The sequence below is a fragment of the Pteropus vampyrus genome, unplaced genomic scaffold (assembly GCF_000151845.1).
Source record: "Pteropus vampyrus isolate Shadow unplaced genomic scaffold, Pvam_2.0 Scaffold76, whole genome shotgun sequence".
Classification (NCBI taxonomy): domain Eukaryota; kingdom Metazoa; phylum Chordata; class Mammalia; order Chiroptera; family Pteropodidae; genus Pteropus; species Pteropus vampyrus.
This window is the reverse complement of record NW_011888857.1, coordinates 57,799-73,471: the sequence shown is the minus strand read 5'-3', so window position 1 is coordinate 73,471 and position 15,673 is coordinate 57,799. Positions and strand designations below refer to the sequence as shown.

Sequence of the window (15,673 nt, the reverse complement as noted above, 5' to 3'; positions counted from 1 at the left end):
AATAACTCCTGATGTTTGATGTTGATATAACACAGTGGAAGTTCCATTTTCTAATAAATGGTAACAGAAAATACTAGTTTGAAGAAATTTAATAATCAGTATATATTTATTAAATTCCTCCTGGGTGCCCTAGAATTTTAAATCAATTTTATTGAGGTTTAATTTATATATAATGCACCAATTTTAAGTGTGCAATTTGATGAGTCTTGACAACTACATTTACAGTTGTGTCACTAGCTCTACAATCGAGGTGCTACAACATTTCCGTCACCTCCCAGAATTCTCTTGTGCCCTTTGGCAGTGAATCTTCCCCCATCCTCTTCCATTCCTTGGCAACCACTGATCTGCTTTCTATCACTATAATTTTGCCCATTTTATAATTTCATATAAATGGAATCATAGTATATATAGCCTTTTGTATCTGACTTTTACTTGGGATAATGCTTTTAAGATCCATCCATGTTTTTGCAGGTATCAATAGTTTGTTCTTTTTTTATTGCTGAGTAGTGATGCTGTTGTATTGTTATACAATTTGTTTTTCCATTCTGCAGTTGATAGACATTTGGATAGTTCTAGGTTTTGACTCTTAGGAATAAAGCTGCTATTAACATTTGAGTACATGTCTTCACATGACCGTATGTTTTCAGTTTTCTTGGGTAAAGACCTAGGAGTGGGGTTGCCGGGTCATGTGGTAAGTGTATAGTTTATTTTATAAGAAACCAAGAGACTGTTTTCCAAGGTGACTGTACCATTTTGCATTCCCACCACTTATGTATGAGGGTACCAGATGCCCCACACCTATGCCAGTATTTGGTGGGATCAGTCTCTTTAATTTTGGCCATTGCAGTAGGTACATAATGGCATTGGTGTGGCTTTAATTTGCATTTCCCTGATTATAAAATAAAAAACCTACAGTTTCGTCCCTATGTGAGGAAAACCCAGTCCATCCTCCTGTGCTTTTCTCCTGTGTGTCTCTTTTACCAGTCACACAAAAAACTTAACTTTTGGTCACCACATGTGTGGGGCCTTTTTTCCCCCACCAAGCAATTCTCTGTGACACAGTTCAACCAAATTCTGATACTTTACCTGGTGATAGCATCAGATTACAGGGGTTAAGGGAACAGTCCCACAAGACTGCCCTAACCCCTGCAGATGTTGGTTGCAAGCCCAAGTTATCACCTTGCTTCTGACCAACCAACTATCGATTGGGGGTTCCCAATCCCAATGACTCCTTCCTTGGATTCAATTAATTTGCTTGAGTATCTCACAGAACTCAGGGAAACACTTACTTATGTTTACCAGTATATTAAAGGATGTGATGAAGGATACAGAGAACAGCGAGATAGAGATATATAATATAGGGTGAGGTCTGGGAGGATCCTAAGCCCAGGAGTTTCTTTCCCCATGGAGTTGGATCCAGCATGGATTTGTTGGCCAATCTGAAAGCTCTCTGAACCCTATACCATTGACATTTTATGGAGGATATGACCAATTATTAACTCTATTCTAAGCTGCTTATCATGGGTTGGCCTTTCTAGTGACCAGCCCCTATCCAGGAACAATCCAGGAGCCCACTCAGATTCACCTCAGCAGAACAAAAGATGCTCCAGGGGTGCTTGAACCTTAGGAATTTGCAAGGGTTTTAGGAGCCCTGTGTCAGAGATGGGGGCCAAAGACCAAATATTAGAACGAGAGATGCTCCTAATGTTCTTACCATTTAGGAAATTACAAGGATTTTAGAAATTTCATGCTGGAAACTGGGGGCAGAGGTCAATATATATATTTTCTATTATGTCATACTAATAATTAATGGTATTGATTTTTTTTTCATGCTCCTGCTGGCCATTTATATATCTACTTTAGAAAAATGTTCGTCTTTCACCCATTTCTTATTGATCGTCTTCTATTATTGAGCAGTAGTTCTTTATATATTCTGGATGTAAGTCCTTTAGCAGATATATGTTTTGTACATATTTTCTGTCTGTAGCATGCCTTTTCATTTTTGTAATAGAGTCACAACAATTTTTGATGAAGTCCAATTTATCAGTTTTTTTCCTCTTACAGTTTGAACTTTTTGTATCCTATTCAAGAAATTTTGCCTGTTTTATTCTAGAAGTTTTGTAGTTTTTGTTCTTATATTTAGGTTTGTGGTACATTTTGAGTTAGTTTTTATTTATCATTAAGAGTCAAGAGTCTTTCTTTTACATATAGATATTGACTTGTTCCAGCACCATTTGATAAAAAAAAAAAACAAACTAATCTTACCTTATTAACCACATGTATACTTACATATGTGTGCATATCAGTCTATTTCTGGGTCTTCTACTCTCTTCAGCTGATCTGTATAGCTATCCTGTGCCAAAAACGCAGTCTCAATTAAGCTTTATAATGGTATCAAAATCAGTCAGTATGAGTCCTCCAATTTTGTTCTTTTTTTTTTTTTCAAAATTGTTTTGGCTTTTCTAGGTCCTGTGCATTTTTATATAAATTTTAGAATCGGTTTGGCAATTTTAACAAAAAACCTTGCTGAGATTTTGACTGGGATTGCATTTTATCAATATGTCAATGTAGAAGAAATCGATATCTAAATAATAGAGAATTTGTATCTAGGCTTTTGTTTTATTATTTTTATTAATATTCTCTGGAAATGTTTAGAATTTGTTCCATTTTCCTAACTTCCCCATATGTGACCAAATAAAAACTGTTACCAGGCAGGATATGAATAGCTCTTAGTTTATTTTGTGTGTGTGTGAGCAAAAGAAAAAAGAAGAAGAGGAAGGAAAAGAACTTTTCACTAACTTAAGATCTTTGTAACTATTAAACCCTGTGCAAACCAGTGATATTATTTATCTCATTTTTAACCCAGATCCTATCAACATGATGTAAAATGAACATTGTCATCTTCTAGGTCAGCGTTTTTCAAAGTATCATCTCTGAGACCATCAGTATCAGCTGGAGACTTGTGAGAAATGCAGATTCTCAGGCCCCTAAATCAGGCCTGCTAAATCAGAAACCCTGAGAGGGAGGCCAGCAATCTGTTTTCACAAGCACCCCCTACCCTGACTCTGTTACAGGCTAAAGAAAACTTTCTTTCTGGAAGATAAATCTCAAGCTTTATCAAAGGAGAAAGAAGTATGGAAACCAGTTATGAGGCTATTGTAGCAGTTGATACAGAAAGTGAAACCTGTAGGATTTAGATATCAGGGCAGTGGAAAGGGAGAAATCAGTACTCAAGGTTTTGATCCTGCAAAATTCTTTTGTCCCACACGCTCTGATTTCTCCATTGGTCAACTTTAGAACTCTCATATTCAGTCTTGGTGTCCTGTACAGAGTAGTGGTTTTAGTGTTGTTTGAACAGCACCTGGCACCCTAAAGTACTCGATGGTCTTTTAATTTGGGGAGATTCATTCACGCCACAGAGTTAGTGGTGGAACAAAATGTGAACTCATGGGAGCAAAAGAGGAAATCTTAAATGTGGTGTTTCCCTTTTGTCATTGAGGATGAACAGGAGGCAGAAGAATTAGAAAATAAACCCTCAGTGTATTGGGAAATTGATAGTTTGTAAAAATTGGTAGTCTTAGTAGAAAATTAGGTTTTGAGTATTGGAAATGATCTCTGCTTTTAGGATTGTAGGTTAAAAGAAAAGTGAATATGAAATAGATCAATTTATTGTTTGAAATTGCCAGAATATTTTTATAAATAGAGGCATGACTAAAACTATTAGCTGGTACCAGAACCACTGCCTTCTCCTTACTTTAATAGAAATCCTAATCTAGAGAAGCAACTCTCTTACACTGCTTTTTGTTACAGCTAGTCCTCCTCGTTTTGTGACGGTGGATGAACTTCTAGAGACGGCAAAAGGAGTCACTAACATGGTTCTAGCCCATGAGATTGTAGTAAATGGAGACTTCCGGATTAAACCCGTTGAATTACCAGAAGACAGGTAAAGTGGTTACTGAGTTACTTTGTTTTGTAGAATACTGTCATTTCCCACTGTCGGAAATATTTTCTTCACTTGATGGCATTCTATTCACATACACCTCTCCTTTTGTATGTTGTTGCTTAAAAATATCCCTATCCTAGGAATGACTAGAGTTTGAAAGTGGATCGAAGGACCACTGATCCTTCAAATGTAAACAAAAGATCTGGAAATTTCCTGTGGAAGTCTTTCATGTTAGCTTCTCCCCACTAGGACTTAGCTGCCTCATATTATGTTGTTATTGCATTGTTTCATTCATTTCTTGTAACTATCAAATTGTACTGTAATTGTTGGTTTACTCGTGTTCTTTGCCAGGTTGTAAACTACATAGACAGGGCCTGTGCGTTATTCTCTCTATTCCTAGCACCTGGCACATATCATATTGAATCTAAAACTCTATCGATTGTAAGGTGCGCCTTTTAAAATGTATTGCCATAGGAAAGGAAAATCATTGCCTGTTGTAAAAGTGCTGTGAAAAACATTGGTATTCTGTTAACTAAGGAGGAGGAATGGCTGCTGAATTGGCAGGCTCTAGTGTCTCCAAAATAGGCTTCTAAATATGACTGTACAAACGTTTCTTATATGCTCTGTAAAAACAGTACTTTTTTACATCAATAATGAGAATTACTTGTTTTGCTTTCATGCTATAATGACTAGTTTTAATAAGATGTTATATACAAGTTGTTACAGTTTGGTACCTAATTAAGCAATCGTCTCATATATCAAATGGGAGTAAGATATTTTTAGGAAATGAAGTCCTTCAACCTATATGCATATTGAATTGTTATCTTATGCTGCTTAACCATAACTATCTTAGGAAACTTGGTGGTATCAATGAAGTAAAAATTAATAACTTCGAACTTTCCAATATTCTTTTTATCTATGGCACTATCATATGCTGTTAATTGTCATCTGTCAAATTAGTTGAAAGTTATTCTTTACAATGAGATACTTATTGAAATAAATCACTAACTGAAAATAAGATAGTGATCCATTTAAGTATGTCTGGTAAGTCTTTCATTTATCCAAATTACTTTTAAAATTTCTCACCATAAACCCATAGAGTTTGTGCTTTTTAAAGTGATTTGAGGCTGAAATATTATATTTGTTGTTTCTTCTTCTTTTCTTTTTTCTCATTTGCCTCCAGTTTGGAGAAGAGAGTAAAGGAGATTGTACATAAAGCTTTCTGGGATTGCTTGAGTGTCCAGCTAAGTGAAGATCCCCCAACATACGACCATGCCATTAAACTTGTCGGAGAGATCAAAGAGGTGAGTGGAAGAGCAAATTATGGTGCTTTTTTGGTGTGTTAGGAGTATTAAACCTCTCCGTGTTATTGTGCCAGAAGATTTAAAAGAAATCGAAGGATCAGGAAGTTAAATTACTTGCCAAAATGTGGTTTAAAAGTATTTTTGGCTTAATACCCTTTTTAAAAATTTCAAACAAGGTATAATAAGCTAAAAGCATTCCTTTTGTAGATGAAAAAAAGTTTATATTTTTGAAGACAATCATTTAAAGAAAACAGAAATTATATTATAAAATATAGGTGATTTTATACATATTTTAATAGGTATGGACATGTTCAGTTTATAATAGCCAAAAAGTGATTCAGCCTGTGGGTTAGAGGAGGCATTAAGTGGAAGGTAGGGCTGTTTTGCAATACCTTTAGCAGCAGTATCAAAGAAGAGATGTATCCGGAAATTGGCATACAGGCTCACAGGCTCATGTTAATTAATGTTTTTCTTTTCTCACCTTTAACAGTTTATTCATGTTGTATCTAGTTGGTTGCTAGAGCTTAAATGGAAACTTAAATAGTTATTCTAAATGATTTGAAAACATGTTTTTCTGTAGATTTGTTGATTAAAAGGTTAAAATATGTACAGCATTATAGGAACAATCGGTAAGCCCTTATTTGTATAGATGTAAATTCCTTTACATATAATCGAAAATGATGTCTGACTAAGAAACGGACTAAACTTAGCTGTTCTCTTTTGTAGACTCTGTTATCCTTCTTACTGCCTGGTCACACTAGCCTGAGAAACCAGATTACAGAAGTCTTGGACCTGGATCTGATAAAGCAAGAAGCAGAGAATGGGGCCCTAGACATTTCCAAGCTGGCAGAATTCATCATTGGCATTATGGGGACACTGTGTGCACCTGCTCGAGATGAGGAAGTTAGGAAACTAAAGGACATTAAAGAAATAGTGTCCCTTTTCAGGTATGGGAATTGTATTAACCACCTTCAGTGTACCTAAAATAGAGATCCTATTCTTCAGATTTAGACTTCCTCAAGTGTAGATACTTCTGCATTTTAAGACAATATCAAAAGCAAACATTTTATAAAATATAGAAAAGTAGAAAGGGAAAAAATTCACTTCAAATTTTGAATTCACCACGTGTTGAGTTGTGTGCTGTGGCTGATAAAATAACTCTTGCTGAAGAGGAATGCCTGGTGCTGCCCTGTTGGTAAGCTGCATGATAGATGACGCCAAACCTGTGGCTTAATGGTAGTCTTGTTAGTCTCAATGTTAGCTGAACCTCAGAAGACCTTTTGGAGGGTATTGCAAGCTTGACTTTTTCTATTAACATTATACCCTAATCATTTCACTTATTTTTTAATTGAAAGTGTCATTGAGAGCATTGTATATTTACATGGAATTACGAGAAATAATACAGTAAACTTCATCCAGTTTTCCCCAATGGTAGCATTTTGTAAAACCGTAGTGTTAAGATCCACTGACATCACTTAGCTTTTCTGTTTTACTTGTATACATTAGTGTGTGCATATTAATTTTATATGATTTTATCACCTATGTAAGTTTGTGTATCAGCTACCACAGTCAAGATACTGAACAGTTTTAACACCACAAAGGTCTCTTGTATTATCTTTTTATAACCAATTTATACCAGTTTAAAAAATTCCCCATAAGCATTTTCTATGCCTGCAAAGTATTCATTGCATATAATGAAGTATTTCTCTGTTAAGATGGACAATTAGATTATGTATAATTATTTACTATTTAACCCTGCAGTGAACATCTTTGTGTACAGAACTTTTTTTGTATTTTAGGTTATTTTCCTAAAGGTAGGTTCTTAAAATGGGATGACTGTCAAGTCTGCACATTGGGTACATTCAGAATGTGAAATAGCAATTATGCCACCCGAACTAGAACGTAAAACATGCCCTGAAACTAAAAGAGACTCGGTAAGAGGAGAGGAGAAAGGAGATAGTTATTATATTTTTCTTTCCTAGGAAAGCGAATTGACCTATGTGAGAGTAGAGACCCAGTGGTGAGCTCTCTTCCCTGAACCTCTGTGATTTTGGGCTCCTTCCTCTTCTGTGGTCGCCATGAGGGCTGACCCAGAGCTGAGGGACTCATTCCAGTCTAGACAGGCAGTGGGGGTAAATGTGTTTGCTTGAGGGTCAAGGGTGGAGGTGTGGGACAAAAAGCAGCTTAAAATGTGCAATCTTTTCTAACCATTATTTAAATTTTTATGTTTTCTAAGTATGTTTTTCTTAATTTTCTCATGATTTTACTAACTTTTCTTGCTACTCTTTCTGAGATGAGAAGACTATCTCAAATCTGCTCATCTTTTTTTGTTAAAACAATATTTATTTTACAAGTGCCCAGTTCTGAATCTTTTTATTTCTTTTCTTTAAGGGCAATTTTTTCTGTGTTGGACCTAATGAAAGTGGATATGGCAAACTTTGCTGTCAGTAGCATTAGGCCACATCTGATGCAGCAGTCAGTGGAATACGAAAGGAAGAAGTTTCAAGAGCTTTTGGAGAAGCAGCCGAGTATGTTTAATGCTTTGTGGTGTTCTTTTGTTGTCTGTGTTTTGTGTTTTTTTGTTTTGTTTTTTTTTTTTCATTTTAGTTGCTGTAGCTTGTTGTATAACGATATCATCTTCAAAACAAAACTAAAATCCAATACGAGGATACTCTAATTTGAACATAGAAAAGCACAAGACATTAGGACTTGAAAAGAAAATTTAGTTGACAAGCAACAGAAGTATAAGTAGGACATAAAAATAGAAATTTGAAAGAATGAAGAAGTCTTAAATGAAATAGGTTTTTAATGAAGACACAAGTTTGAGACAAATTTTATGCTTGACCTTGATTTTAAAAACATGACAAACTTTCTGTGATTATGAATTCACTTTTCTCCTCCCTGTAAGGTGGTACGTCAAGAAATTTCACTTTGTTTCTGTTTTATATTCATAAATCTTCTCTTTTCAGACCCAGAAAAAGTCTTATTTTTACGAATCTCTCAGATGACTGCAGGAAACAAATGAATACAGAATCCAAAACTATTTTGCATTTCTAGCGTGCTTTTTTTGTCTCTGTATTGGCAGCTGATGTTCTGGGTAAATTGTAGTCTTCGTATCCAATTTATCATGAGTTTTGTTTAGCCTCCAACTTTGTTGGTTGTAAGATGAAAATGGCAGTCTCTGGATAGATGTTGTTGCCTGACTAGAATAGTTAATTCAGCCCTGAGCAGTTGTTCATTCAGCCCCAGATGGAAAAGTCTGAGATGGTGCTGGGGGTCAGGAGGAGAAGGAAAGAGCTGGGTAGAAGTAGCAGCATTAGAAAGAAGATTGGCTAATGTTTATTACGTCACGGGTATATGCGCATAACCACACAGAGCCCTCTCACAGTAAACATGTGAGGTAGGCCACATTTTTTAACTCCATTTTGCAGATGTGAACATAGATTTTGAGAGATCTTTGACCAGAATTGATTGACTACACAGCTCACTTCCTCAGCCAGTATTGTATTGCCCCTTAGGAGACATCCAGGATTGCAGTTTGGTAGACTGAAGAGCCTTAGTATGAGAGCCAGAGGCCAGACCCTGGGACCCAGTGAAGGATACACTTCCGGAATGGAATGCAGGCCCTGAGCTGGTCAGTCTAGTACTCATGACTCATGGCTGCTGAGCTACAGAGTGCTGTCTGCAGAAGCTAAAGGGAGAGTCAAGCTCAGAACCAAGAGCTCGGGGTGATCTCTGTCGACGGGACCAGAGGTGCATCCTCTTGCATCAGTGAAGAGTGATTTCCAGTCATGGCCTTGGCTGCCCACTGGTTTTAAGGTGGATTCCACTGGCAGAGTTGTAGCATGTTCCAGGGCCTGTTAGAGGTTTTTTTTTTTTTTTCGCTCAGATAATGTGGACAGAAAGCTCATCTTCTTTCTCTTATGTCCCTTAGAGCCTTTCATGCATTACTCAGCCTAGAAAAGTAGAGAGAGCATAACGGTAGGTGAAAGACAGCTGAGATTCCTCTAACGGCACTCCAAGTGCTGCACGATAGACATCAAACACATGACAGAGCTCACCTCCCGTAAGGCTGAAAGTAAACAAGATTGATACAAGGCCAAGATCTATCAAGGAAAAGCCAGGGTGGAAGAGAAGAGAGCCAGGGTTGGCTGAACATCCTTAGGTGGCAAGGCCTGGCTCCGTGCTTTATACTCACTACATTGTTCAGTCCTCACAACAGACTGTGACATGAAGTTGTACTTTATCTTAGGAATCTACTGTTCAGACAGATTAGGACTTGCCTAACTAAGATCACTCAGCCAGTAATTGGTAATATTGTGATTTGAAGCGAGTTCTGTTTGATTCCAAAGTCTATGCTCTGTACCATACCACACCTCCAGGATGACCTTTTCTAAAGTAATTCCAAGAAGCACCCCTCTTGAATGTCATAGTAATGTTCACAGCCTTGTTTTTCATAGATTCCCTGGACTTTGTTACCCAGTGGTTGGAAGAAGCTGCAGATGACCTCATGAAGTATAAAAATGCCCTGCCAGCTGGGGGAGGGGCTGCTGGCTCTGGGGACGGTGCTGTGCCAAATCCTGTTGCTGTCCAGAATTATGCCTACCTGAAGCTTCTGAAATGGGACCACCTACAGAGACCTTTCCCTGAGGTAGGTGCTGCAGAGCAGTCTAACTACGTGTGTTCATTTCTTTTCGTGCTGCCGAACTTAAAAAAAAGAAAATAGTTTCGTTATAATTCATATGCCACAAAATTTCTCCTTTTTAAACTGCACAATTTAGTGGTTTTTACTATGTCCACAGAGTTATGCGACCATTACCGCTATTTAATTTCGGAATATTTTCATCACCCCAAAAAGAAGCCTTGTACCCATTAGCAATCATTCCCCTTTCTCCTCTTCCCCAGCTCCCCAGTGGCCACTAAACTGCTTTCTGTCTATGGATTTGCCAATTCTGGACATTTCGTATAAGTGGAAACATACAGTTTTGGCCTTTCGTGTCTGGCTTCTTTCACTAAACATAATTTCCATCCAAGTTGTAGCATGTATCAGTATGTCATTCCTTTTTTTTTTTTTTTTTAGTTGTATTTTCCTTATTGTGGTATTTTTAAGTGTAGTTCACTGCAAATAAATGTTTTGGTATGTAGACTCCCCCCTCTTTTTTGAGGGCAGTAGCCTCAGATACTGCTACTTCTCTCAGTATCTTATATAAGTTCCTTATTTTTTTTTTTCAGGACATTGTAAGCTTAAGACTTCACTTCTTGCCTTTGAGTTCCTCGTTTTGTGCCAGAGGAGGCTCTAAAGAGGATGTTGACTTGGGCGGCGGGGCATAGGGGGAGGTTCCTTTCTGAATAGTGGTATGTTCTCTCCAGAAGGGCAGTTCTCAGCCTTTAAAAAATGGCTGTGGGGAGGCTGGTGTTTTCACGGGTGTCAGATGTCTACTCTGGGAATTGGTCCTTGAGAATCTTTTGCATCCTCAACTCACGTACTGCATACTGTTGTTGGGAGGCGTCAGAGTAGGGACACTGCAGTCTAGCAAAGTGAAGTAAAAAAAAAAAAAGGCTGATGAGACCTCATTGAAATGTCTATGTTTGACAATACAGAAGTCTCAGTCTTCAGAGATAGTGTTTACTTACTGAGAAGAATGCTGGGCTAAGACCCCACATGGTTACTGTCTTGATTTGGTATGTCAGTTTCTTATAGTAAGAACAGTCCTTTAAGTTTATTTGATTAACCCAGAAAAACTCAGATCAGAAGTCATTTATCTCCTCAGCCTCTCCACTGTTCTTTCCCTCACCCCACACAGTGGACTTTGCCCTGGTAGGACCCAGGGGTGTCTGTAACACAGGGACACAGTCATGGAAGTTCACTCACTGACTGCTTTCTAGGAGGCTTTTTTGGTTGTTGTTTGTCATTACTACTTTTTCTATTGTTTATTTTTCTCTTTATTCACTTACCAGTTCTTGGGAGCCTCCTTTGTGCTAGGTACTGAAGGTAAATAAGTATAGGCTCTCTTGCTTTCTACCTATCTAATGATATAACTTCTATTTATTGAGCGTTGCCTCTGCCAGCCACTTTACATGCATGGTGTCTTTCCATCTTTCTAACAGCCCTGTCAAGTAGGAATCCTCATAGGGCTGAGCTGAAAAAACTTGCATGAGGTTATGCTGCCATTAAATGACAGAGTCTGGATTCACACGCAGTCTGCTGCAGCCTTTTTAAGGAAGAAAGGGCTCTGAGATGGAAGGATAAATCACAGACGACTTCCTTATGGATCTGAAATGACTGGAAAACCAGAAGTGTGGGGAAAGGGGGCTGCGGCCCCACTGCCCTCTGCTGGCCAGCCCAGATCTACAGCTCGGAGATGATTTCTGTTGTTTTCATTACAGACTGTGTTGATGGACCAGTCTCGCTTCCAGGAGCTCCAGCTTCAGCTGGAGCAACTGACCATCCTGGGAGCCGTGTTGCTGGTTACGTTCAGCATGGCAGCCTCGGGAATTTCCAGCCAGGCTAACTTTGCTGAGAAACTCAAGATGATTGTGAAGATTCTGCTAACAGATATGCATCTGCCGTAAGTGACTAAGGCTTTAATGGATGGATGAGAGGCAGCAGGGCAGAGAGTATGCTGGAGCAGGGCTCTCCCAGTGTAAGGCGGTACCCAGGGCCACTCTCTCGAAACTGAGAGGAAATCTTGCTCTCCAGTGTCCTTCACCCCAGCATAATTTATTCAGAGTCGTATGGTCTAAGTTAGAATCAGCTCTAGGGTTCGCAAGACACTAGGATAGTGGCTTTCAAATGTTTGTGAGCAGGACGCGTAGTAAGAAACTTATTTTCTATGGTGCCTTAGTACACACTTAGATACTTATGTAACTGAAATAAAAATTTCACAAAGTGAAACTTACCCCAACTATGCTTAATACATTTTGATATTTCAGTTTTTTTCCATCAAAAAAAAGTACTGGTTGCTGCCTACTAAATTGCTTTCACAACCAACTAACCATTTGGACAACACAGCCCTAGGGAAAGGTCATATAAGAAATAAGCTATAGTCCTCAGAGTTGCATGTATGCGATCGAAGTTTTCTGCCCTTTGCACATTCCTCATAGACATTTTGTGATGGGTATAAATGGATTGTTTTATCAACCAGCATTAATCCACACTTTTGAGGGCAGCTGCTATAACTGCTTCTGCAGTTAAGTTAGATTAGGTGATTTATGTGGTTTACAGCACATAGAATATTTTTGAATGGTTCTAAGTAAACACTACACCTGACAAGGTGCACAAAACATGCATGTGTTGAGTGCTATGAGGGGCATGTCCACATGTTGTGACTTGGGGGTTCAAAAGTCTTGACTTAGGCCAGAAGGGTGTTTGCTGAGCTGAAGCCTGGGGTGAGGCCCTTGCACAGGTGTAACCTTGGGCTGTCACCTAGGTCCCCCTCCAGTAGAACTGCTCTGTCAAAACTGCTCATGAGAGGGGCCCTGCCAGGTGTTCCCTTAGGAGTCCATCCACTGCAGTGTTTACCCTGGCAGGCAGCGGCCGGCACAGACTTGGTGCCAGCAGTGAGTCCTGGGGCTTGCACACTTGTTCCACTCGTTCTGCCGTACAAAGAATCTAGACCCGGAACAAAGGCACTTGCCTTCTTTTAGGATACCCACCAGCAGGACACTCTAGGAGAGTCTAGGAGCCCCAGGAAATCCTGGTGCTAATTTTCTTAACTTTTGGATTTCAATGTTATTTATTCTTTTAAAGTAGTTAATACACTTACGTGTTTCAAAAATCAAAAAGGAAAAAAGGTATCTAATGAAAAGTTTCTCTCCCGCACCTGTCCCATAGCTACCACATTTCTGGTTTCTTGTGTTTTGCTTCCAAGGTATTCAAGATATTTTTAAGTCAATTCCAGGCTTATTTTGCCACACAGATACTAGCAAGAAGTTGGGTTTTGGGTTGTTGGTCCTGATGTAATCTGAATCCTCCCCTTCCCACTGCCTTTTCTAGCAGAGACAGAGACAGAGAGAGAAAGAAGAGAGAGAAAGGAAAAGTAAGTCCCTCAGTCAGGTGTACACAGCCTGAGACATTAGGGGCAGGGAAGAGAATCACAGATTCTTCCTTTGACCACACCAATCCACGATTGGTTATTGTGACTGTTATCAAGATGTTTGAGCTGGGTAGATATGCACTTTGTTTATAGTTTTTTTCTTCCCTGGCTTCTCCTTTCCCTTCTCTGCTCAAGCTCCTTCCATCTGAAGGATGCCCTGACAACAGTCGGGGAGAAAGTCTGCCTGGAGGTGAGCAGCTGCCTTTCCCTGTGTGGGTTCACCCCCTTTACCACGGACAAGGAGACCGTGCTCAAGGGCCAGATCCAGGCCGTGGCCAGTCCCGATGACCCCATCCGCAGGATCATGGGTATGTTTGGGGAAATGCAGGACGCAGGGACGTGCCCTCAGAGAGGCTGGCAGAGAGGTCCCTCTGAAGGAATCTAAAGAGGTTTTGATGGATTATGAGTGTTGGTGAGTGAAGAGAGAGTAATTAATCGCCATAATGCCATGAGGGTGACCCAGAGTTTTAGACAAGTGACCTGTCAGCCATCATTGTTCTGAAGGCTCTGACTTTGGAATCACAGACCGTGGTTCAAAACTAGCATTGTAAAATAATAGAAAATATGTATATTGGTCTCTCCCCCGGGTTCCTGGCTCAGAGCTCAGAAAACCCTTGTAATTTCCTAAGTGTTAAGAGCACTAGGAGCATCTTGTGTTCTAATATTTGGTCTTTGACCCTGGTTCTCGACTAGTGCTCCTCAATCATTTGGAATTTCCTGGGTGGTAGGAGTGTCTTTTCTAGTCAGGGGACTTGATGGGCTCCTGGATGGGGCTGGTCACAAGAAAGACCAAGCCATGATTAGAAGCTTGGAATTTTCAGCCTTTCCCCCTTCCTCCAGAGAAGGGAGAGGGGCTGGAAATGCCTACCTGTGAAGCCTCCATGGAGAGGACTAGATGATAAGATATTAAGTGCCCACCATAGTAGCTGGCAGCACATAGTAAGTAGTCGATAAAGAGCTATTATTAAAAATATTACTGTGTTGTATTCGCTGTTACTTTTCCTCATCACAGCACTGGCACTGTGAAAAATTCTGTTCACTGGTTGATCAAGGAATACAATGTTTATCTAAGTTAAAAAATTCAGATATATCTTTAACATAATTTAATTTTTAAGTCCTTCCTCACCTCCTTTGTGATACATATTCAATATATAAATAATGAAAAATTAGCAGACTTCAGGCAAAAGCTGAATGATCTATGGTTATCAGACTTCAGATTGGAGTAGAAGGTTCAACCAGAGACATGGGCCTATTTCCAATACTATGAGCGCTTTGATTTTTTTTAAGTCTTAACTAATATTTTATGAAAATATTAGATCCATTACATAGATCGATGGCTTTTAAAAAATTAAGTTGTTTTATCCCAGCCGGCATGGGTCACGGTTTCCTTTGTGGATCACTCAGGAGGAGCCTCTCGAAGATTCAGCAGGGCCCTCGGTATTATTGCCCTTAGTAGAGATGCAGGAAAGTGCCTGTAAATAGACTGACCAAGGACTGATGAGCTGCTCCGTGTCCTGCCATCTGGTTGTTTAGTCAGAGCCAGTTATAGACATAAAAACCAGCCCTCGGGCAGGACTGAGATAAGGATCTCTACTTCTGGGTGAGGCTCCCAGCTCTGGGAACTTTAAAATACCAAACTCACTTTGGAACAGGGATGATCAGACTCATCGGTCAGCAGTTTCTGTCAGTGGGTTACTGGGTTCCGAAAGGTGAGAGTTATTTGCAGTTGAGAGGGTTCCCCAGGACAGGGTGTGGGTATGTAGTTTGAAAAAGCCCATTCAATATAAATGTCCCTATTGCTTTTGTAATCAAAGCTACAAGAAGTGTGGCACACACTCTTTTTTGGCTGATGAAGATACAGAAGAGAGTGCAGAAGCATCATAGAGGGGAGTGGGCTAAAAAAGCATCAACCTAAATTATTCCTCAGAGCAGGACAAGCTAACAGATGCCGACAGCCCCACGGCCCTCCATTGTAGGCATTAAGGAAGGAGGCGCACGCTGCTTACATGTGGACTTAGTGGGAAAAGACAGATCACAAGCCAACAGCACTGGAATCTGTGATCAGCCATGCTAATGTTGGTCTCAGTGTCTTGCTTTTCTGAGAGCAGAACCTATCACCACTGTAGTCTCCCTTTATTCACTCACACATTTATTCTTGCTCTCCAAATGTATTCTGAGTTTTTACTGGGGCCAGGTTTCATGCCAGACACTGTGCTGGATGCTGAGGAGAGCATGATGAACAAAACAAGCATGGTTCCTGCCCTCATGAAACTAACCATTAGAGGGGGAGAGGAAACTACACATGTGATGACTGTTCAGAAGTGCAAGGT

The 15,673-nt window shown here is 39.5% G+C and overlaps 1 protein-coding gene across 7 annotated transcripts in view; it reads left to right on the top strand.

Moving 5' to 3' along the window:
- Nucleotides 1-15,673, top strand: part of TCP11L1 (t-complex 11 like 1) — a 28,137-nt gene that overhangs the window by 8,454 nt on the left and 4,010 nt on the right. For all 7 annotated transcript variants that reach the window (XM_023532049.1, XM_023532048.1, XM_023532050.1 and 4 more), the window contains 7 exons: nucleotides 3,811-3,943; nucleotides 5,127-5,247; nucleotides 5,974-6,194; nucleotides 7,639-7,775; nucleotides 9,708-9,898; nucleotides 11,635-11,816; nucleotides 13,479-13,651. In XM_023532049.1, coding sequence (XP_023387817.1) covers nucleotides 3,873-3,943; nucleotides 5,127-5,247; nucleotides 5,974-6,194; nucleotides 7,639-7,775; nucleotides 9,708-9,898; nucleotides 11,635-11,816; nucleotides 13,479-13,651 — 1,096 coding nt within the window. In that variant the 5' untranslated portion in view covers nucleotides 3,811-3,872. The remainder of the gene's footprint in view (nucleotides 1-3,810; nucleotides 3,944-5,126; nucleotides 5,248-5,973; nucleotides 6,195-7,638; nucleotides 7,776-9,707; nucleotides 9,899-11,634; nucleotides 11,817-13,478; nucleotides 13,652-15,673) is intronic.